This window comes from Cyanistes caeruleus, chromosome 18 (genome assembly GCF_971803275.1).
Source record: "Cyanistes caeruleus chromosome 18, bCyaCae1.hap1.1, whole genome shotgun sequence".
Classification (NCBI taxonomy): Eukaryota; Metazoa; Chordata; class Aves; order Passeriformes; family Paridae; genus Cyanistes; species Cyanistes caeruleus.
Window position 1 is genome coordinate 11,321,371 of NC_141718.1, and position 22,559 is coordinate 11,343,929.

At 49.1% G+C, this 22,559-nt stretch overlaps 2 protein-coding genes across 12 annotated transcripts in view; one reads left to right on the plus strand and one right to left on the minus strand.

The window, feature by feature from the left end:
• Positions 1-6,416: 6,416 nt before the first annotated feature.
• LRRC75B (leucine rich repeat containing 75B) overlaps positions 6,417-22,559 on the minus strand; it is a 20,202-nt gene continuing 4,059 nt past the window's right edge. The window contains exons 2-4 of the mRNA XM_086855769.1: positions 21,686-21,814; positions 18,676-18,788; positions 6,417-8,075 (exon numbers count right to left, since the gene is read on the minus strand). Coding sequence (XP_086711895.1) covers positions 7,553-8,075; positions 18,676-18,788; positions 21,686-21,814 — 765 coding nt within the window. The 3' untranslated portion in view covers positions 6,417-7,552. The remainder of the gene's footprint in view (positions 8,076-18,675; positions 18,789-21,685; positions 21,815-22,559) is intronic.
• The window catches only part of GGT1 (gamma-glutamyltransferase 1), a 57,080-nt gene continuing 41,541 nt past the window's right edge, over positions 7,021-22,559 (plus strand). For 3 of the 11 annotated variants that reach the window (XM_086855747.1, XM_086855739.1, XM_086855738.1), the window contains exon 1: positions 7,203-7,313. The gene's annotated coding sequence lies outside the window, so the exon portion shown is untranslated. Of the gene's footprint in view, positions 7,314-8,691; positions 8,786-9,008; positions 9,076-9,168; positions 9,268-22,559 lie in introns of those variants that run through there. The other 8 variants (XM_086855744.1, XM_086855748.1, XM_086855746.1 and 5 more) reach the window with 7 other exon arrangements.

A 22,559-nucleotide genomic window follows, 5' to 3' on the forward strand; every position in this document is an offset into this window, starting at 1 on the left:
AGGAGAGCTACCAGGTGACTGCAGTGTGCTGGTGCCTGAAGTAGCCAAAGCACTGCAAAGTCTGCAAGTATTTTCTAGGTCATGCTGTGTTTTGACTGCTCCAGGTTGCCTACACCTGTAATAAGAGCTCTTGATAGAGTCAGGAGTATTTTGGAGGTGATGAATAAGGAAGTGCCACCCTTCCCTGTTCATGGTAGCTGTTCCTCACAGACCAGGGTGTGGGATTAACTCATTGTGGAGGCTGACATTAGTGTGCAGTATGAGTAGTAGGTTTGGGGTGGGTTTATGCCACTTAATTCAGACGTTTAATGAGGAAAGTATTTGGGGTTTGTGTGTGAGTTGCTTGTTCCTAGTAGATGGGCTATTATTCCTGGCCCAGGACCAGTCATTGCATAATCAAGTATTGTGCAGTCTTCTGCTGCTCAGCAGAGACTATCAGAGTATGAAAAGTGGAGATTTTCCAGCATCGTTAATTCAGGGGAGAATGCTGAAGCCCTGGCAAAGAAACAGATTGTATCCAGAAGATGTGTAGTTATGCTGGAAAAGAATTGCAGAAAAACACTATTATTGTTCTTTTGTTTGGTGAACTGCTTGCAGTGAGCATTTAATTTGTTCTTTATTTTCCCTTGCCTGGGGACTTAAAATCTGTTGTGTGGCTGGGGGTTTGCCCTAATTTCAGCTCAGTGGAGAGATGCTGGTACATCTAAACCAGAAGCTAATCACGTCCTGTGAGGCAAAACATCTTACATTTTGTCCCTTGGTGCCTAAAATGTTAATAGGGAGTGAGTGGAGCCCACAGCCTCCCAGAGGTTTTGGAGTACTGAAGCTGATATTGTAACAATGCATAGACCCATGTGGTGGCATTTTAGAATGCTTCTTGATACCTTCACACTCCCCTAAAATCTTGAGTAAACTGTAGGGTGAGCAGGGTTTTTTTTCCCTGACACCATACCCAGCTGAGACACAGAACTGGCATGCAGAGATTTTTACTTTTCTCTAACAGAGGTGTTGCTTTTTTTTTGCTTCATGAACAAATGAGCTCCTTTCTGTGTCATGTCTCTGAAATAGCTCCTAAACAAGCCTTTTTTGCAAAGCTCAGACACAAGTCAATGTCATTTCCCTTGAAGAGCACGATGTCAAAGGGCACATCAGATGCATCCTCAGAACCAGACAGGAGTGTGTCATTTGCCTGCAGTCTCGTTCATCTCTTGCTCTGGAGGGTAGTTTAGATACAGCAGCAGAGGTGCTGTGGTTTGGGGAAAGGAGGGCCTACACTTAGAGGAAATGTTGCTTCTTCCTTTTCTCTTGGTACTTGTTACCATTGGCTTTGTTTTGTCTTCTCACTGTAATCCTTTTTTTTTCCCCCAGTTAATGATCCAAATTTGATATGGAGAAAGTGGATGAAGCTCTAGGGAACTCATTAGAGGGTTTTTGTGTCAGAATTTGACTCCAAATACACAAAGTCTAATCCTAAACCTTGGCAGAGATTTATACCATGGGATGTGCTGAAGCTTCTGGCTGGAGGCTGTGAAGAGTGTCCATGTAGGAGATCTCCCTTATCTCCACAGCCTCATTTGAACCTGGCTTTTACTGGCCCTGCAGCCCCTGGCTGAGCTCTGGGGGTGCATCCTGCTGTCCTGCTTGTGAGAGCCAAGCGTTCACTCAGCTCCAGAGCACCTGGCCCTGTGCTAGCAGGAGATTTGGGGGCTGCCAGTGACACTGTAAAACACCAGGATTCATACTGGAGCTGAGGGATGGGCCAGTTCAGGGCTGAGACCCAGGCAAGGGGCCCTGGAGACCCTTTGGGCTGTTGTGTCTGAGTATCTGGTTACACATCAAACCTGTTCCTTTGGCCTCTGCTTCACTCTCTTTCCATTGCAGTTTCTGAAAAGCTGAAACCCCAAAGATCTGTTGGTAAAATGAATGGATGGGTTGTGACTTGCTCAGTGTTTCAGTTCCAGCAGAGCTCAGGCAAAGGTGCACACATCAAACTGTTGGCTCTGCAAACCAAAAGATTTCAGGGGATCAAGAACAAAGCTCTGCTCAGAAGTCTGACATGGAGACCCAAAGGCAGCTGCCTCTGCTAGTCTGGGAAAGGGCCTTTTTCCCATTTTTTGTGCCATGTTTTTATTGTTGAGACACTATGTCTTTCAGGGGAATTACACAGGCTGGATAAGGCCCATGGCATTTTTTGATATCTTTTCAAATGCTTCCCACATTTGTGTCCAACGTGGGGCAGATTGACACAAAAATGGACTGGGAGGAATAACCCTCCCAGAAGTTCAGGAACTGGCTGATCAGAAAGGCAGCCTCTCTTCCACCTTTGTGACACACCCTGCGTGCAAGCAGAACCAACCCGATGCTGCTGTGGAAGGAAATGTCAGTGTCATTGAGGTTCACTTGCTTTTGAGGCCCGTTTGGATGCAGCAGGGGGAGTGCTGGGCTTTGGGAAAAGGAGTACATGGAAGAAAAGTTGACTTTCCTCTGATCTCTTCTGCTGAAGTAGAGTTCCTGTGTGGTTATTGTGTTTTGTGGCTGTTCTGGTTTTGAATCAGCATTGCTGAACTGGGATATTGTCAGATCTGAGAGGAACTGCAGAGATTCACAGTCAAGTACTTGGTGTCTCAAAGTGGATGGAGATGCAGTCGTGGCCTTCTGGAGCACCGGCCTCAGCTAGCAGGGTTCCAGCCTGTTTTGTTTTGTGAACTACCTCTTGGCAGCCCTAAACCAGCTACTGCATCTATTTTGAGAGCACCTGTTTAAGGGCAGTAAACTGCAAAACAGGTTCTCTTATCTATGGATAATGTCCCCAGCTGGGGTGGCTGGGCTTCCTGCCAGCTGCCCTTGGAGGCTTCTCACCTGCCAAGGACTGCATGATAAGGGTTTGTATTGAGGCACTTTACCTCTTCCAAGCCTTGAATCACGTCTTCTGGTAGGGAGCAGAGCAATCTCTAAAGGCAATGTTTAATCTTCTCTTGTTTGTTTTCTTAAGATGAAACAATTTATATTTTTGACATCTTTGTCAGCAGCTGTCCACTAAGGAGCTTGTCAGCCTGCCCCAGACAGTGCAGACTCCTTTATCTTCCTAGTGCTTGTGATGAGAAATGAATTATAAGTTGAAAAAAGAGTCTTGGCAGTGCAAAAGCAAAGGGTCTTGACAGGTTTTGAAGTGCGTGAAATAAAAAATAGATTAGACAAGCCTGTGCTTCCAGCTGCTTTTTGCATCCTTACCTCAACAAAATAATTACCACTTATTTAGACAGAGTCACTGAAGTGAGGGAGGCTTTTGCTGAATTCATATTGCTACCTGGAGCATGCCAAGACACTTTCCTGGGTTTTGTGGTCAGAAGCTGAGGTAAAATACAGGATGGAGGTGCAGGGAAGGTGGTGTCCTCTTAGGCATGGAGAGAACAAGTGCTTTTCTGTTGGAGTAACTGTTCCTTCTTTCAGGCACCAATGGCCTCATTAGCTGTGGTGTTGCTAATTATCTCCATGTGTGGCTGGGCTCTGCAGGCTGATGCTGCTGGAGCTCTCTGCTGCTGCCTGAGCCCCGTGGAGCCCCAGCTGACAGTGCTCACCAGCATTTTCAAGGGAGATGCTTTACACCTGGTGACCTCCCAGCAGACTGCTGCTGAAAGGTGTGCTTAGATGTCTCACTGAGAGCTGTGGTGACACTGATCACCTGGTGGGAGCTCGGGGTGGGGAAGGAGCTGTGCCACCATCTGTGCAGCTGCAGCTTCCTGCCTGCTGCACGACACAGGTCCCAGGCCAGGCTGACCATCTGCAGCCTGCACCGAGAGGGAGGCTGGCAAACTGAAAATGGTGGAGAGAGGCTGGTGTCTGAGTCTGGATACTGAGTGCTGCTCAAAGTACCTGCGATTACAGCCCTGCACCAGCAAGTACCTCCTGAAGAGAGTATTCAGTCCTGCTGTGTTACCTGACAGGAGATGGCCTCCCTGCAGGGCAGGTGTCACCTGAATCAGCATCATAACTAAGCTGGTCCCTCTGGCTATCTGTGAGGACACCTGAATTAGCAGCTCATCCCTTGAATACCCTTTGAGGGCCCTGAGCATTCTCACTGAGTGCAAGGAAAGGCTTATTTTGGTTGTGTCATTCTCTCTGGTTGGTGAACTCAGCTTTTATGAAAATTGCAGATTTGGGGCCTCCAGGTCTGCTCCTTGAGCAAGCACCTCATCTGCAGGGGGCCCAGGAGCACTTACCAGCTTTGGAGATGGATGCACTGTGTATCACCTCACCTATCCATGGCAACAGGAGCTGGCAGGGATTAGCTGCCTGTGCTGGGATCATTTCTGCTAAACTACAGCCTGTCAAAGTTCATCCAAGAAGCAGTGGCAGGCCTTGATAATTTACATTTTCACACATTTATTCACAACCAGTTCTCCGTGGGGACCTTTCTGTGGCAAAGCAACCAAGTGCATATGGAGGAATAAACATGCATGGCTCAGCTGAACTAGTGTTTTCTGCTTTACCTCCAGATCCTGGAGTTGCCAACTGGCAGGTGGCATCACCAGTGATTGGCACAGAATTCCTCTGCAAGGGGCTGAATGTCTCATCCCTGTCCTGCTGGGTAGCAGAGCTCAGACTGAAAGCAGAGCTTTGAGCAGGGCTGGAAACAGGCTGGGACTGAGCCAGGGGCTCAGCAGGGAAGAGCTGTGTCAGAGGTGCCCTACACACTGAGGGTCTCACCTCATTTTGGGGGCGTGCTGCTGCTATGGAAAAGCTGTGAAGATGCCTTGATGCAGAACCCTTAGGGGGACAGTGCTCAGAGCCAAAGACCAAATGTTCAGCAGTGCTGCTCCTTTTGTAGATATGCACTGGCTCACCAGGCAGCTCCATTTAAATGCTTTGTGCCCGAGTTTTCTTCTTGGCACAGCAGAGGGCTGCTCTGCTTAGACTCTAAGAGTTTAAGCAGGTCTTGCTGGCATTTGAAATAACTTTTCATTTTTGCTGAAAGGTATTTTGGAAGGAAAATTAAAAATTAATACCATCTCTTCCACAGCAGGGAAGGAAATGAAGGGCTGAGCCTGGAGAGTGGTGGTAAATGGAGTTGCTGCCAGCTGGGGCTGGTCACTGGTGGGGTTCCCCAGGGCTCAGTATTGGGGCCAGTTCTGTTTAATGTTTTTATCAATTATCTGGATGAGGAGATCGAGGGCATCCTCAGTTGAATTCACAGATGACACTGAGTTGGGTGGGAATGTTGATCTGCTGGAGGGTAGGAAGGCTCTGCAAAAGGGCTTGGATAGGCTGGATTTGATGGTCCAAGGACAATCGTGTGAGGTCCAAAAGGCCATGTGCCAGGTTCTGCACCTCAATCACAGCAACCCCAAACAGGACTCCAGGCTTGGGGAAGAGCAGCTGGAAAGCTGCTGAGTGGAAAAGGCCAGCGGCATCCTGGCTTGCATGTGGCATAGAGTGGCCAGCAGGACTGGGTTGTCAAGCACTGAACAGGATCCCCAGGGCAGTGGTTGAGTTACCATGGAATTATGTAAAAGAGGTGCAGCTGTGGCACTCAGGGACATGTTTTAGTGACAGCACTGAGTTAATGTTTGGACTCCATGACCTCAAAGGTCTTTTCCAACTGAAATAATTATGATTCTGTAAGATTCTACACTGAGAAAGGAAAAATTAGTTGTGAGAAGAGAGCAGGTGGTGACCTTTGTGCAGGTTAACATGAAGGTTGTGAGATCCTGCACCTGTGACTGGAGTGCAGCTAGGACTGGGTCCAGCATTTGCAGTGTCAGATTGTAATGTTCAGTGCAATGTGTAATCTCACCTTTCTTCCTGGAATTGATATTATTTGGGGCTTTTGGTGGTTGATCAGAGACACCAGTATGTTCCAATGTCCTCACACTCTTGGTCCAAAGGGAATAGATCAGCTGAAAAATATCACCAATTTACTTCTTGCAATGTCTTGTAAAATTAGTAAAGAACATGAAAGGTGTATCTGTTCCATGTGAATTTGGGTTGTTTTCATATATAAGCATTGCTTATATGTGTTGCTCTGGGACTCACAAAGACAATCAGCAGGAAGGCAAAGTTAACTTTGTTAATTTAGAAGGGTGAGGATTTTTATAGTGGTTTTTTTAATATGTCTCATTTCTTTAACTTTTAACTCTTTCAACAACTCATCCACTCTGAATTCCTGTGGGGACAGATAATTGAGAGGACTTGACATATCAGCTAAATCTCATCAGTTTACTTCTACCAGCCCCTTGCAACATGAAGGATGGCAGCCTACCACTGAACATCCACGTTTCTCTCTCCTTAAGGAATGAACCACACTGCCCAATGTGAATTGTACCTGATCCTGTCCCTCAGGCACTGCATGAGGGCTCTGGTCTGTATTCCAAGATCTGTGAACAACCCAGATACTCAGACTCTGAAGTGCTTCACGCTCATGTCCAAGAAAACTCTTTATTATGTTTACATAGAGCATGAGCAATGTGGAAAACACTGGAAACTCTGCATCAGTGACTTGGGTTTTGGACAGCATTGGAAATGGCGATGCAGCTGCTCACGTGTCTGTATTACAAGGTGTACAAAGTGCCACGAGGAGCCAAAGCTTTGCACTTCCAATTGGGAAGGGCCCACCTCTGGCACATTCGCTGCTTGCTCCTCTAGTGCCACAGTTAGGTGCTGAGCTGTCAGCTTTTCCTCAATTTCACTTGGAACTTGCAATTGTAGTACCTTGGAACTTGTAATTTTAGTACAAAAGCACACTTTTTGAAACCAATCCTACTAATCCACAAGAACGTTCCCCTTCCCTCTCCTCCCCCCTCCTCCCAATCCCATCCCAACTCATCCCATCCCCCATGCTCCCACCAACACATACCTCCTTCCCCTCCCTCTCACCCCGGTCACACAGCAAATATCCTGATGCTGCAGTTCCAAGCCATGTGTCCGCCCCAGCCTATGTGATCCAATGGTCTCTGACCAGGTCCCTTTGTTCAGACGTTCATACAAAACACACAATAGGAAAAAAACAAAACAAAAGGAGCCAGACACAAGAGGGAGACACACTGCCGGGCTCCAGCTCTGGCCTCTGAGCCCTTCCACTAAGCTCCACAGCACTAGGCTCTTGGGGTACCTCCTTTCACACTCAAGGCTGCAGGTCCCAAGGTTTCCAAGGTGCACAGGAAAAGGAAGAAAGGAAGTAAACTACAAGCCTGTTTCTGTTTTAGGTTCCCCCCAAGTCCCTTTCCCTCAACCCAATGGCTGCTGGAGGATATTCTTGACTCCGACAGGTCTTTTCCCGTCTTCCAGTGAGACCCTGCCTGGGGACCAGGTTCACTGTAAGTCACCGGTTCCTCTCTGGAACGTGGGCAATGGGTTCGGCAGCGAGGGGAGGGAGCGGAGCACGTTGTGGGGGGACGACAGGCTTTTGTCTCACAGCAGGTGGGGGGGAAGATGTCAGGGAAGGCGAGAGAAAAGAGCCAAGGGAAGCCGGTCAAGCTGGCCCTCTGCTTGATGTTCGTACTCAAAACTTCTCCTTGGGGTTGCTTCCGTGTGCCAGCGCCGGCCCGTTATTCAGTCACCTCTCGCAGCCCTGCTGAGAAAAAGCACGTGGCGGGGTGCTTCCGGCTGCTTCATCCTCTGGCTGGCTGCCCTCGTGCCCGCCGGCAATCTCAGAGTCGCAGTCAAGCGCCTCATAGATGGTCGGCAGCGTGGTCTGCTGGCTGAGGCGCTTGCGCAGGCCCACGAGCAGCGGCTGCGGCATGGAGGAGACGTCCACGTTGTTGCCGAGGTCAACCCAGGCCAGGCAAGGGAACTTGTTCATGTCCTTCATGGTGTCGGTCAGCTCCTTCATGGTCGCCCGCGTCAGCCGGTTGCCGTTGAGGGACAGGTGAGTGAGTTTGGGGAGCGCCCAGAGGAAGGGCAGCAGCAGGCGCACCATGTCGTCGTTCAGCTCCGTGAAGCTCAGGTCCACCGAGGTGAGGTGGTCCCCGTTGTTCTGCAGGTAGTAGGCCATGCGGTGGACATCCCGCATGGTCAGGGGGATCCCTGACAAATCCATGGAGTCCTGGCTCACCTTCTTCTGCAGGCTGGTCTTCAGGCTGATGGTGGAGAGGGGGAGACAGAGAGATCATGAAGGGGAGCACTCCCATCCATCTCCCCCAAGTGAGAGAGCACTTGGGACAGGGAGAACTCATTAACAACATGGGCTAGAATGTTAAGGAAGGGGTTAATAGAACTCACTGGGCAAACAAGCATTTGAACCTCAGGGCAGACTGTCCTGTGGCTTTGCTGTGTATTCTCAGCACTTACACGTGAACTTTGCCAGAACTGGCTCAACACAGGTTGCTAAAGTGTCTCCCACTAGCAGATGTCAAAGGGTTTGTCTGTATGTGCCCATGCAGGCACTCATGCATAGAAAGCAAAAATAACCAAGGTAAGCAAACTTTCCAAGAGCACTGGTTTACACTGTGTGGGGGCTGTTTGTGAGCCGCCTCTCCAGGTGAATGATAAGGTCTGTGCTACAGAGGAGAGCCGTGTTAAATGTCTGGGAAATGGATGTTTCATCAGGAAAACACTAGATAGGCAAACTGCACTCCAGGAATGGATTTACTGTGTGTCCCTTTAAAATCTTTCACAAGCAGCACTTAGTCAGTAAGCAGCACCAGTGGCTGCCTGTTTGGGTCTCTGTGGTCAGCAGATCATCTGGGATCTGCTGCAGCTATGAGGAGGCGGGGAGGGCATAAGGGTGCTAAGAGATGGCTTCAGCCATTTCTTTTACTGTCTGCCTGGCCAGGGGAGCGAGGAGGAGGTAGGAAGGCTGTGTTGTGAGGCTGCTGGGTGTGCAAAGGGAGTGGGGTGTGGAGCTTAATGATGGACTTTGGGTTTCTAAGAGTGCTGTGAGAAGTGGGAACTGTGGGGCTACAGGAGCTGCTGGGGAATACATTGCAAAATTGAGTAGAAATTTGTGTTAGTGTAACACAGGAGAATCTAGTCCAGGAGTGTAAATTGTGTTACTCTTGCTGCTCTTTCAGACACATCTTGCCTTAAGGACATGGGACCCATAGTAGGACCCCCCCAGTCATGTGCTCAGGGGGTCTTGTAAGTGCCTTATTGAGTTTGGGAGGATCAGGGTGGGTTAAGCATTAACCACCACTTCGAAGGTCCCCACTCTTCCTATCTGGCTCTCTGTAGTGTCCTGCACACCTGTGGCAGTCCCTGAAAGCAATGGGTACATGGGGACATGCAATCTCCTCGGAGGAGGCTACAGCACCGCAGGAGCTCCCGTGGCAGGTGAGAATGTCCCTACAAGCCTCAGTATTGCCAGGCTCTGCTGGAGCTGTGCAGAGGTTGTGGCACTGCCTCTGTAGCTTTGCTTTACATATGCAGTTCATGGCATCCTAGAAATTCCAGCTCCTAATAATCCCCTATAAGCATGTGTTGACACAAGGGAGTAAATGTGCACCGGTGCAGGCAGCAACCCTTTGTTGATTCAACACTGGCACAAACCTGCAGCCACACTTCCTTGTAGGAGCATGAGGCAGAAAGACCTCGTGGCCTGTTCTGTCAATTCTTAAGCCCACAAATTCCTGCTCTGGGTTTAGCAGTACTTTGCTCAGGCTACTCCTATGTGTCCTTGTATTTCCCGTGGGAGTTCACTGTGCAAGGCTGAAACTGTATCTGCAAGCATGCATTTGGACTAATGAGCTCTCATGGCAGAGCTAATAACAGCATGAATTAACTTCTATTCAGACCTAAAGCATTTTATGTGAAATGTATTACCTACTAAATATTTACACGTCAAATGACCCACACTACACCTCAGTGGATCACAGTGGGGTCAAAGGGAGCAGTGCTTGTCTGTACTGTCAAACAGCAGGGACAGATGTACTGGGGAATTATAATTGGTCTGAGCACATGAGGGAGGTTGCCAGAGGGCCTTGAAGATGGTACTTGATATGCCTCCACTAGAGATTGGACTGTGAAGAATTAATCCACCACATTGCTTGCAGCAGCAGTGCAGTTCTTTTACCTCCTGCAGCAGCAGTTGTGAACTGTGCATGCTGTGGTTGGGGTGGCACTGAGCAAGTCTCCCTTTTCCTGCTAATCCAAGGAGTGCTTGAGATCACCCCAGGCTGCCTGGGAGCTGTATTTCTTCAACTCTCTTGAAAAACAATGTGTGTGTTTTGGTATAGTTTGTCAGCAATCACTGGCAGTGGTGTAGCACAGTCTACCACAAAAGAGGGTTCATCTTGTATGAAATTTATCAGAGATTAGCCTTGAAGCTGGAAACTTCTCAGGTTTCCCCTAGCACAAAAGGAGTTATCCTTTTAGCCATGCTAGGTATTTTATCTGGGTGTTTGATCTGGAGTAGTTGTTCTAGCAGAACAGAGCATCCAATGCACAGTGCAGGTGTGCATTCATATGGCCCAGGTGGAACAGGGAGAAATGAAATGGAGTGTGAGCCTGAGTGCACAGGGCAACTGTTCCCTGTATCCACAAGGGGCTGCTACAAGAGATACAGCAGCCTTTTCTGGCCTGTAGGGGTTTAGAATAAGGCTTTCTTGGGAGTGTGGGGAATACAGGAATAAACAAGCATAGAAAGAAGCCTGTAACTACTTCAGTGCCCAGTTTGTATGAACGCAGCCTGTGGCTCCTGGAAATTCTCTTCCCTAGCGCTGTCAAGCAGATGACCCCACCTGGGTGGGCGGGGGACACAGAAAGGAGACATGAGCACAGGGGCACCTCCCCCAGCCCTAAGCCTTGTCTCGGTCTGTGCAAAGCCTCCTCAGACCTTCCTTTTTATAAATCTCCAGGGCTGGAGCCTAGTTTGGAGTGGGGATGGGAACCAGGCTGGAGTGGGGACCACTGGAGGGCACGTCTGAGCCGGCACTGCTGATTTTCCTGTCACGGTTGCAGCAGCAGCTTCCTTAACAGGGGCAAGTTTGAAAGGCTCTGGGGGTCCCCTTGGAGTGACTTGGCTCTGAGTGCAGACAGTGATGACTGAAGGGAAATGTCTGAAAGGCAGAAGCAATGTGCTCATCTGTGTCTGCCTGTTAAGCCTCCCCTCCTGTGACTGCCGTGTGGAGACTGCAGTAATAAGTCACAGATCGTGCTCTCACCAGAACAGGTACCTTCTGCTGCTCTCCCCAGCAACCAGCCAATACCCCAAGGAGGCTTTAATCAAGCAGACAAATTATCTTCCCATAATTGATTCTCCAGACTGGACTGCTCCTGGCTGAATGTGCTTAAACCCTCCTGTCCTGTGCCAGAGCCCGCCCTCCCTTCTTTGCTGGCTTGTTTTTCTTTCCTTTCCTGTATTTTTTGCTGCTTCCTTTTGCCCTCATTGCTGTACCTGCCAGGGTGACTCTGGGCCTCCTGTCTCAGAACTGGGGGCTCCCCCCTGTGTTTAAGCTGTTCTCTTGCCTATAAAAATGCCTCTTGCAGGGATGTGTCTGTAGGAGCCTCATCCTGGGGGACACAGCCCTATGCTGCAGCCAGGCCCTCAGCTCTCTGGTAAGTGCTGAAGCATGAGATACAACACCCCACGCATGCTGTGAACCCTGGCAGCCTCCTCCTCGCCTCCTTGGTGTTTTTGGGCAGCTCCAAGAGGCACAGCTTAAACCCCATCTCTAGGGCAAGGCACAGAATAGCTGCCCACTCTCTCTATTGCTTTAGAGGTAAATGTGTCTGCAGTCACAAATCGGTCAAGGAGATGTGGGTAGATGCTTTACTCTGAATTATCTGACACTTGGTATTTTTTGGAGCTCTGTTAAGCTCTATTGCTTGGCAGGAAGGGAGGCATGATACACAGGGCACCAAGATCTCAGTCACTTGTGCAGCAAGCAGCTGAGAAAATACTAGGTTTATTTCCAGGGAAATGGGTCATCTATTATCCCCTAATTTCTGCACTTGAAACAGGCTTTAAGATTGCTTCAGCTGCAAAAGGCTTTTTTTCCTTTGTATGAGATACAACAGCTACTTAGCAACGTGGCTCTTGATGCCCTCGGGCCTTGTGGACAGAGGCTGCAGGGCACTGGGGGCTGGATTAACCTACTGCTTCTGCAACTGCTGCTCAGGGCACATTTGTAATTGTGAGCATTTGCATGTAACAAGGATCTGGACCCTGGATGCAGGGCAGCAGACTGCATTTGTATTATCTGCAGCAAGCTTGGAGAGGAAACAGCCCCCCCACTCCCTCAGATGCTGGAGAAACGGCTGCAAGTGAGAAATTCCTGGAAAGTTTGAGCAAGAAACAAGGGCAATCAGCAGCCCATCCCCTGCTGCCTGCCTGGGGATGCAGCATCCACTGAGGAATGGTGCTGGCCCAGAGTCCTGTTTGTAAGGGATCAGCACCCTGCTTGCAGCCCTTGTCCAGCCCTGCTGAGGGACAGGAGCTCTTTGAGGACCATCTTGATTCTCACGTGAAAGGTTTTACTTTGCATTGTTCCCAACTCCCTTCTTGGGGTCTGGCTTTTCTCCCATGGACAAGGAGTCTTCCTGCCACCCTCACTGCCACTTATCCCTTCCCTGGGTGCCAGCTCTACTCTTCAGCAGGCATTACCAGCAGTCCCTAGGCTGCACTTTGAACCTGGCTATGGGAGATCCACCCTGGATCAATCCAGGCAGAGCAGGGGCCTGAGGGACCTGTGGGTGTCTGGAAACAAAACCCTCTCAGTGAAAAATGTGGGCTGGGAAAGAGGTGAAACCATCTTGTGCCTCCCCAGGTTTTTCTGGGAGATAAAAATCTTCCTCCTTCCACTAACACTCAGCCAGTGCTCCTGCCTCCTGGGAACTCAGCTAGCATAAGCAAATAGAGATCTGTGTTGAAATGGGACAATTAGGAGACCTGAAATGAATTGCTAGTTGTTTGTCTCCAGGACCTGTCCCAAGGGAAGTAACCCTTAGGCCATCTTCCAGGTCCTTCTTTGTGTCCATGAAGCTGCAGGTTCAGCACGTTTGGGTTTCTTCATTAGCACCAAATCCCATCAATTTCTTGCTCATCAGTGAAATTCTTTGGTGGCTGCAGGGAAGGGGTGTAATGGCTCCTGAGTGCTGCCCTGTTGGGACTTGTAGCAGTCACAGTGGTGTCTGACCTCTTGTTAGCTTTGTGGGGTTTGGGGGAGCTCATTCAGCCCAAGAATGCTGAAGTTCCTGGAGTCCCAGTGCATTTGCTTGTCTCCATGCTGTGGAGAAAGGCTGGGAGGAGACAGTAAGAGTCAGATAGAATTTTGCTAATGAGGGATGCTCACTACTTCATGTCTATTTCTCTGGAGAATTACCAGCTTTCTACCACTCAGTCTTTTATTTTTACATTAAATTTGTCTCCAAATACAAAACTTTGCTGATGGCAGAAATTCCCATTACTTCGTATCCCCTCTGTCATTAACAGGCACTGCCAGTAGTGGCTAATTAGCCATGAGTCAGGTATCTCTCAGCTGCTCTTTCTTGCACAGAACATCAGGCATGTCTGGATGGCTTCCCTGCTTTGAGCAGTGATTTAGGGGATGGATTCTGAGCTTTTTAATTGCCTACTTAGCATAATCTGCTTGCTTTGCTTCCCGAGTGGCACAGGGTGCTGCTGTGCAGGGCTGGCTTTAGCTGCCTCTAATGCAACATGAAAAAGGAAAGAGGAGCCTCAAAAGTACTGACCTAGACTAATCTAGCCCCAGCTGATCTGAGGCTGGGCCTGGCACTGCTGTGAAGATGGAGGCAGTGCACAAATAGGTCACTTCCACGAGAAGTCCCTTAGTCACTTGTGCCCAAGTTCTTTTGACCAGCCGTGGAAAGGAGGCAAAGGTAGCCTTTCTCCTGTCTCACTCCCTCTGCAGCTGGGGTGGGACATGGAAATCTGTAGTTGTTGATGCAGCTGAGTGCCTGTCTCCTCCTGCCTCTGCTGTCACTTTGTCCTTGAAGGTGTGTTCAAGAGGGCTGTGAACCCTTAGCCTTCCTCCTGCTGCTGCTTAATCTGTCCAAGACCTCAGGTTGTTTCCCTTCATTATTGAGGCCTCTCCTAGCAAAGGAGGGAATGATGCTGCCCTTCTTGCTGTAAATATCATGTCCTTGTTAGACCTTCACCTGGGTAAGAGTCACAAAGGCACAAGGTCTCTTCTGATTGCTTTTAACTACCACCTGCCAGAAATCTCTGTTATTTCATTTGCTGTCTCTCCATCAGTGTCCTGCTTCTCTTGCGTGCCAGTCTTGGCCTTTTTACTCCTGACTCTGTCAGGGCAGTGTCAGGCTGCTGGGTGACCCTTTCTGCCACCTCCAACAAGCCTTTCCAAATGTAAGGGCCTCTTGATGCTGCTGAGAGCCCTCCCCGGGGCAGTGTTTGGGATGCTCTGCACTGTAAGATGAGGGCACAATTCCTGCCTCTGTCCACAACTCATCCACCAGCTCATGTCTGTCCATCTGACATCTCTGTGAGCAGCAGCTTCTTGGAAACTGTGTGGGGCAGTTCCTGTACTCCCAATATGATGTTTACCATGTGGCTTTAGTTAACTGGCTTAGCTTCCTCTCAGCAAAGCAGGAGTGATGGTGCCTGTTTACCCTGTTGCATAAGGGTGACATGAAGCTGTAGTTAATATTCTCCTCATGCCATGTGAAGGCTGGGATCTCATCTGCCAGAACTGTCAGCCTCAGTGCTGAGCAATGTTTTCAAGGAAAAAAAAAGACCTGAAGCCCTCTGGAGCTGTTTCCTTGAAGTCCTCTAGACACAAGTGCTTTCACTGCATTTTAAAAGTGCATCTAATGCCGCAATGTCTGGCCAAGGCACATCAATAACAGAAAGGGAGCAATAAGCCCAGAAGGGATACTCTGCTCTCCACCCACTTTGGATTAGCCATGATGAAATTCACTCAGATGAGCAAAGTAAAGCTGTGATGAGATTTGTGAAAAGGACAGACCATATGCACGTAGTTTGGGAGTTAACTCCATACACACAACTGCCTTTTCTCTTCCAGAACCAGCCACTGTGTAAAAAATCTGGGGGGTTTTTTGTCACAATTACAAAGCTGTGTTTACTGCCTGCCTGCTTTGTGGCTTCAGGTTTGATCCTTTGGATCAAGATCAAACCTTCGGATTGCTCAGGAAAGGAAGTAGTTACAGCTCTGGGGATGATGCAAGTGGAAGATACATTAAGGTTCCCTGACATGGCCTTGCCAAGACAGTTCAGTAGTAATCCAGAGCTTCCTGATCACAGTACCAGACTGTGATCCAGCTCTCCAGACAAAGGCTGTCTTCACCTGATACCCTTCTCCCTCTCTGCTCTGAAATGCAGCCCAGTGTGTCTGGCCCTCAAAAAATAATAATACACCCTCTGGGTCCCGCCCTGTTCTGGCAGCAGATGGTGACACCTTTCTTGAATTCAGCACGGCAGGAGGCCCCAAGAAGTCTGAAAACAAGAATTAATAACATCTAAAAGTTCTGCATCTGTCAAAATGCCACAGAAGTGGCACTGACAGCCTAAAAGATCTATGTATAAAGGAGCATTTCTTAATTCATTAGTCTTTACAAAGTAAACATCAATTTAATGTGGAAGTGAAGCTGGAGTTACACAACACTCTAGGATGTGTTCTGCTCGTTAAGTGGGAGTGATCTATACAACTGTAAAATGGTGCTAAAACTAAATTCCCTCTAGGATATAAAGGACTGAAAATTGTGCACTAGTTATGCTAGTCCCTGCTGCAGAAATCTCATCCTCCAGCTTTTGAGCTTTTCATTTTAAAACCCTCAGAGTAAATCTGCAAGAGCTCATCTTCCTGGTTTGGTTAAGCAGCCAACCCAAGTGGGGCAGAGCCAGTGGGGTGCAGGCTGTTGGCTGAAACAGGATTTTGCAGGAAAGGAGCCCCTTCCTTTCAGTGTGGCAAACTTGTCTGAGTATCACCTGGGCAGCTGAAATAGTCTCTTTGGGTGACTGCACAGCTGGGGATTGCAACCCTCCCTTCTACAAGAAATGTAGCCACTCCAGGGAACCCACAGGCAGATCCAAGAGGGCATGCTGCCTCCCAGCTTCACCTTCAGCAGTTTAGTCAAGCACAGAAACCAGACTGAGCCTGGGCTGGATGACTCCTGCTCCCTCCAGCTGCTGTTGCATTGAGTTCATGGACCTGCACTGAGCTTTCTCCTTCCATATTTCTGTATGGGCTCTGCCTGTGTACTGAAACAGCAGTGCTTGAAGAAATGGATCTTATCCTGTTTGCTTTACCAGCTCATGGGTGGCTCAGGTTTGTACCTTCTGGATGTGGGTCCCTCTGACTGGGGATGTAACTACTGTTAGTCTGTTTGTGACCCACTGGTTTGGCAGTGGGAACAAACACCTGGTGTGTGATCCCACTCCTGTACTGTAGGTCTTCTCCATCTCCCATAACACATCTCCATAACAGCCCAAATGTGATTAAAACCTGGCAGATGCTCCAAGCTCTCTGTATGGCTGGGCTTGCTAATTATCTCCTGGACCTATCTAACATGCTGCCAGAAAGTAGAAATTGCATTTCAGAGAACAAGGGAGTCCAGCATCAGCTCTGTGAAAGCCAGATGCTAAAGCCCAGGAGGCTGCAAAAACAAGAGGATAATTTGGTTTCTGAATGTGGTCTCCATGCAGAGATTCCTCCCTCCTGTCCTTAACCCCCATGAGATTTTAGAAATTCCTTCAAAGTCTTGCTGCTACACCCATGCTCTTTACAGGACCTCAGTAGCAGGAAGGGTGCAAGCCAAAGGCACAGGGTTTGAGACAGACACTATAGTAAAATACTCCCACTAGCAGACAGAGGGAAATGGAGAATTTGGATCATGTAAAACAGCCTGCCTAAACAAACTTTAGGCCTTGGTATCTCCAAATGAAGCAGCTATTTCTTGCCTTCCTGCTCCTGGCAACACCCATTTTCTTGCAGCAGCCTCAGATGCCAACTCTGCAGGCGTCTTGTGCTGCAAACTGCAAAACATTTCATCTTCACACTTAAAAGAGGAATCTCTGCTGTTAAATATTTAATCAAAATTAATTTGTGCTTTATGTAACACATCGTAACTGGGTGTGGTAGCCAGGCAGGGCAGCCCACTTTAGACCTATATTTCCTTCCATTGCACATTGCCTTGTTGCCCTCTCCCTGCTTGTGCTCACAGATGTTCTGTACCTGGCCAATACTTGGGGCCTCACCCCTCTATGTGGGGTGCTCACTGGACCCACAGCTCTTCCTCTGGCCACAAACATCCTCTCTGTTGTTACTAAGTGGTGGGCTTGCAGCAGTTTGCAGTCCTCTGCTGTCCCCAGGCTGTGCAATCCCACAGAACACTCCCAGTTTGACCTTCATCCTGAAATCCAACAGGAGAAGAGGTTTGCCTACAAGCAGGAGTTTGGAGTCCTGAACTTCTTATCTTTAAATTTATCTTGGGAAGGGACAGGGATGAGGTCAGAACTGCCATCTATAACCTGCATCTGCAGGATTCTGCAGGATCCTATGGGAAAATGTCACGGAATAGGTCTGGAAAAGGACTCACTCAGCTCTGAAACCTCAGCCTTGTTCTGTGCAGTGGCTGCTACCTGCAAAGCAGCACAAACAGTCCTGCCCTGCAGGGAGCATTGGGAGTGCTTGGCTTCAGTGGCAAAGTGGGGCTACAGATGCAAGAGGCAGATGGCCTGGAAACCATGGTATTAGGGATTTTATTCCTTAAGATGCATTGGGAACCTGCCTCTGAGTCAGAATTAGAGGTATGATGGAAATGTCAATTCCCATGGGGGATTTTAAGTTGCTGGCACACACATCAAAGACTGAAAGCATCAGAAAAGCCCAAGGCCCTTCTCAGAGTGCTGCTGATTTTGCATTTCTTTTTATCCAATCCTGCATTTATTCCTGTGAAGCTAATGGGGATGACATGAGCTCTTTTCTTAGTCACTTCTCTGTCTTTTCTTCAGCAGTGGTGATCTGTGTAACAGGAACAGGGTTTGCTCCAAGAAAATGACAACAGGAGGAGTGGATTTAAAAGACATGGGGATTGCTCTTTATCTGGGCAGAAAAACCAGCAAGTGTCAAGGAGGGAACAAGTGTGGGTGTCTGAATACACTTCTAGTAGTGAAAAGCAGCTGCCATCCAGTAGCTGTCAGTGACCAGCAGCTCTGAGTTGGGTTCTCTGTGCATCTGCCATCCCAGGGCCCTCTCCAGGTGCTGGCAGAGGAGTGGGAGGTAAGCAGGATTGGTCACCTCTCTGCCAGCCACCCCAGAGTGGTTCTTGCTGAATGGGGTGATCAGCTGGAGGTAGTGCCTTGTAAGGGACACTTCTCCCATTGTCAGGGAAACTCCAAACTAGGATGGGGTGTGATGCAGAGATGGGAACAGCTCTGTTTGGCACATGGGTGTTTTTGCAGGCTGGTAGCCCTGGCCATGCTCCTGAGGCCAAACACCCTGCAAGCCCTGCAGGAGGCTTGTCTGTGCTGTGCCCTCAGGGGATTGATTTCAGTGAGCTTTGGAGAGGGTAAGGAACTGTAACAGCACACAGAGAAGAGAAAATGGCAAAACAGATCAAAGAGAGGAGCGTTGGGCTGGGTTTTGGAAGAGGCTGCACCACAGATACTGTGCACTATTTTCAGTCCTGCCACTCTCTGAGGAGGGTAGTGGTGGCAGGCTGGGATGGTGCTTGGCTGCAGCACCATTTGCCCAGGCAGAGCCCCCTCTGTGCCCATCCACACAGTCCCTGCCAGGCTCTTACCACACTTGGGACTTCCTGCGGGGCATCCCGTGCCGGTGCCATTTCGAGTGCGGGGTCAGGTGGTAAATCAGCTGCCTGCAGATCCTGTCTGAGGATTTCCAGGGGTCATATTCCTGAAAGCAAAGGGACAACTTAGACTGCCTGCACCATAGCAGAACATGAGAAAAGGAAGAGGGCAGAGGAAGATGGGAAAGGAATAAAGATGGCAGTGGAACAGGGTCATGTATGTAAGGGAGGCGATGAAGAGAGAATGAAAGAGGAAAGGCGAGAAGGCCTGAGGTGCTTCTGCCACGTGCCAACTCCTCCTGGGGTGGAGAAGGAGCAGGAGGAGTTTTGCACTGCCAGAAGAACCCCAGCCCAGCCTCATGTTCCTGCCCAGAGCAGGGCTACAGTTTCACAGCCTACCCAGGAGCAAGTGAAACTCAAGAGGGATTCATTTTCTAGGGCTGTGGCAGGGGTGACTGACAATGCTGTGTTGCAGAGACCCCTACACTGACAACTCCTTGTGTTACAGGACAGTGCTGAATTTCTATTAATTACCTTGTTGCCATGCTTCCCCAAAGTCTGTCTCAGGGCTATCTGATACCCTGATGTGGAAAGGTCAGTAACTGGCACCCCTGCCCCATGCCCAAGGTGCTTCTTGCTCCTCCTGCAGTAGCACACTGACTCCACGACGTCCTGTGCTCTACTGGGAGATGTCAGGACAGGAAACTTTGGCTACTTCCCCATAGTCCATCTGACTTCCTTGTAGTCCACTCTGCTACTGGAGGTTTGAGTTTGGGAGCTTCCAATGCCAGCAGTTCCCTGCTGCCCCTGTACTAACTCATCAGGAAAAGAAGGCACCCACATGCTGCCTTCCTGGGTTATTTTTGCACATGTTCTTTAGTGCCATGACTTGGAACAGAACCTCTTCCTCTGGTGAAGCACAATGGCAAATGGCAGCTGCTGAAAGCTGGGACTTCTGCCTTCTCTATTGTATTTTCCAGTTGCTGACAGACACCTGCATTCCCACCCCTCAGCCCTCCAGCCACGGTGCCACATGTGCATTAGGGATTTGATAGGTGAACACGCAGTAAAGCTGTCAGGGAATGCACTGATTTATTCCCTATTGCCAGTGGCTAAAGCACTGGGGGCCAACAGCTGCACTGTGACTTTGCTCAGCAGCCCCTGAATCAGCTGAACTCCCCAGGGATGCGCTGCCTGCGTGTGGCAGTTCTGTGCCAAGGGGAGAGGGATCCCAGCCTTCTGCTCAGCTGAGCATCCCCTGATCCCCATCCCAGCTTCCCTAGGAACCCCACGGGGACTGACCCATGCCTTTGGCTTAGGTGCCTTGTCCTAGACTCCTACTGTGCTGGCAGGGCTGCAGCTGGCACTCTGCTGTCACCTAGAGCAGCAAACCTCTCCAAGTGGGTGCACGTGCCCACCAGGCTCCAGTACAGCAGCTGGCACAAAGCTCTGCGAGCGATTGTTGGCTCACAGCTGAGAGTTACCCTCCTGTTCTTTCCTGTGTCCTCACTGATTTAATTTCCACTGACAGACTGGGAATTGCACTCAGCCTGCTTTCCTGTAATGCAGTTACACCCACCAGATGCTCAGCCAGGGTTGGAGAGGGGACATGGGCTAGCATTGTTCTGGGAAGGGTGCTGGTGCTGCAGCTACTGAATTTCTACAACCACATAATTAAACTTCTGTTGGCTTTGAAGGGCAATTCTGGTGCTCAGCATCTTCCTTAGGAATGGGGAAAATAATTTCTTATGTAATGGGACTTGTGTCACTGCATCCACAAGGTATGAAACTAGAGTGGGGGTATAAGCAGGTGTATGAAAAAGGCAACGTGTTATCTGCCAAACACATGGGTACTGGATTAGAGTAAGATCCCCTCCTGCTGCCTGCCCTGAGGGGCACTGCACAGCACAGGCTTGGAGATGGTCTGGTAGAGCAGCTGGAGATGAGTTCAAGTGAAGTGTGGTTAAAGAGATACTACTGCTACAACCCACCCCTTCCTTCAGATGCTTACATGAATTACACAGACACTACACTTGGAAAGATTTAATTTTTTTTTTCAGGCTGCTCTGCAGCCCAATAATGAAGATTAAACTTTGGCTAAATGTAGTTTGTCTATTGAGACATGACTGGTTAATTGTTATCAGTGAGCCTCAGGAGATGGCAGAACAAGGTTAGAAATGCCACTAATCTACACCAGGCATTCACTGTAATCCCTGGGGCACTGCTGCTTGCTCTGAGCTGTGTGTATTTAATATCTCTCTTTGAATAAAGAAATTCACTCTATTCCTCTCCTTATAAAGCAAGCATGACACTTGCCAAGCCTAATGAGCAAATGGATACATTGCAAATCCAAGTGTTTGTGGTGGCAAAGAGTAACAGAAATAGACGCTGGTTGTTGCAGTGGGACTGGAACATCTGTGATGTTTGTCTGTTCTCAGCCCTGTCTTTCTGTCTCAGCTCTCCTCATCCTCTGAAGGAAAGTGCTGGAGCATGCAGGGATACCATGCACATAACACATTTACCTCCTGAAACCCCAGTGGCAATATATTCCTACAGCACCGTTCTTTACAAGGAACTCTGAGAGTTTATGGGGGGAAATAATGCTGGGTTGAGGTAGTTACCTATGGCAAAGGGCCCAGGAAGAGAGAGCTGGTTTTCCTGCAGAGATCTCTGCTTTCCTCTGCAGCCCCATGAGCTCTAGTTGCTTTGAACCCCTGTGATACCAGTGATGATGGCTCTCTGCTCTGTCACTAATTTACTGTGGGCACAAAAAGTAATTTCCTAATATCTGTGCATATAACCACCCCCTCCTTCAGCTACATTCATGTTCTGAGTTAGCTTTAACTGATTTCTACAGAAGTATGCCCCACAATCCATATGCAGCCACTCCCAGGGCACACACTGCCTGCCTCTGGAGGATTGATTGCAGCACCAGCTGCCCCAGCAGGGCTCTCTGCATCAGTGCTGTGCCACAAAGTATTCACTGAGCTCAGGGAGAATTCACCTTTTTGGGACATTGCAGATCTCTAGCAAGGCTCATCAGCAGGTCGTGGGAGATTGGATCCACCAAGTTGAGGAAAGTTGCATTTTTGTAGAGCACTTCATTGAGAAATGTTCCTTCCAGTCCTAGGTCCTACAACAAAAACAGACAGTCAGGCACACAGGCTTCCTCAGAGCTATATCCATGGGATGTTCTGAAATCAGAAAGTAAATCTGATGTGGTGCCAGCCAGATGCCCAGTACAGGAAATTACCCAGCAGAGGTGAAGCAGCCGTGTCTGACCCAGCATTACTGTGCTGGGGGTGCAGGCAGCCAGAGAATGAGATGCAGTGTTAATTTGAGCTAGTCAGCCTAGGGCTGACCACCTTATTTCCACCTACCACAGGAAGGTGAGAATTCTATCATTTCCAGGCTGGCTGGAGCCTGCAGGGAATTAACTTCAGAGAAACACAGTTTTTTCAGCCTCTATGTGTGAATCTGCTGAAGAAGCCAAGCAGGAAGGCTGGCTCTAAAGCTGCTTCTCCAATCTCAGCTTTTCTGGAAGAATCAGACCTTTCTCAGGTATTTAGACGTTGCCATATGCCCTGGTGGTGGCTGGCTGAGCTGAAGTCCTGCCCATCTGTATGAGTTTAGCTGTACTGTGAATTTCTCAGTGAGAACTAAGCACTGGCAGTATGGGGTGCAATGGTAAATTTAGAGGTGGCTTTACACCACAGTCAGAGGAACTCCTCTTCCATCTTCCACAGTGTGAATTAGGGGAACCTCTGTGGTCTGTGCAACTTATCTGTGTGGACCAGGGGATGGAGCACCTTCGGAGGAAACCTCAGCATCTTTGGGAACAAAAAGCCTCCCCAGGGCCAGATGGATGACACTGCAAA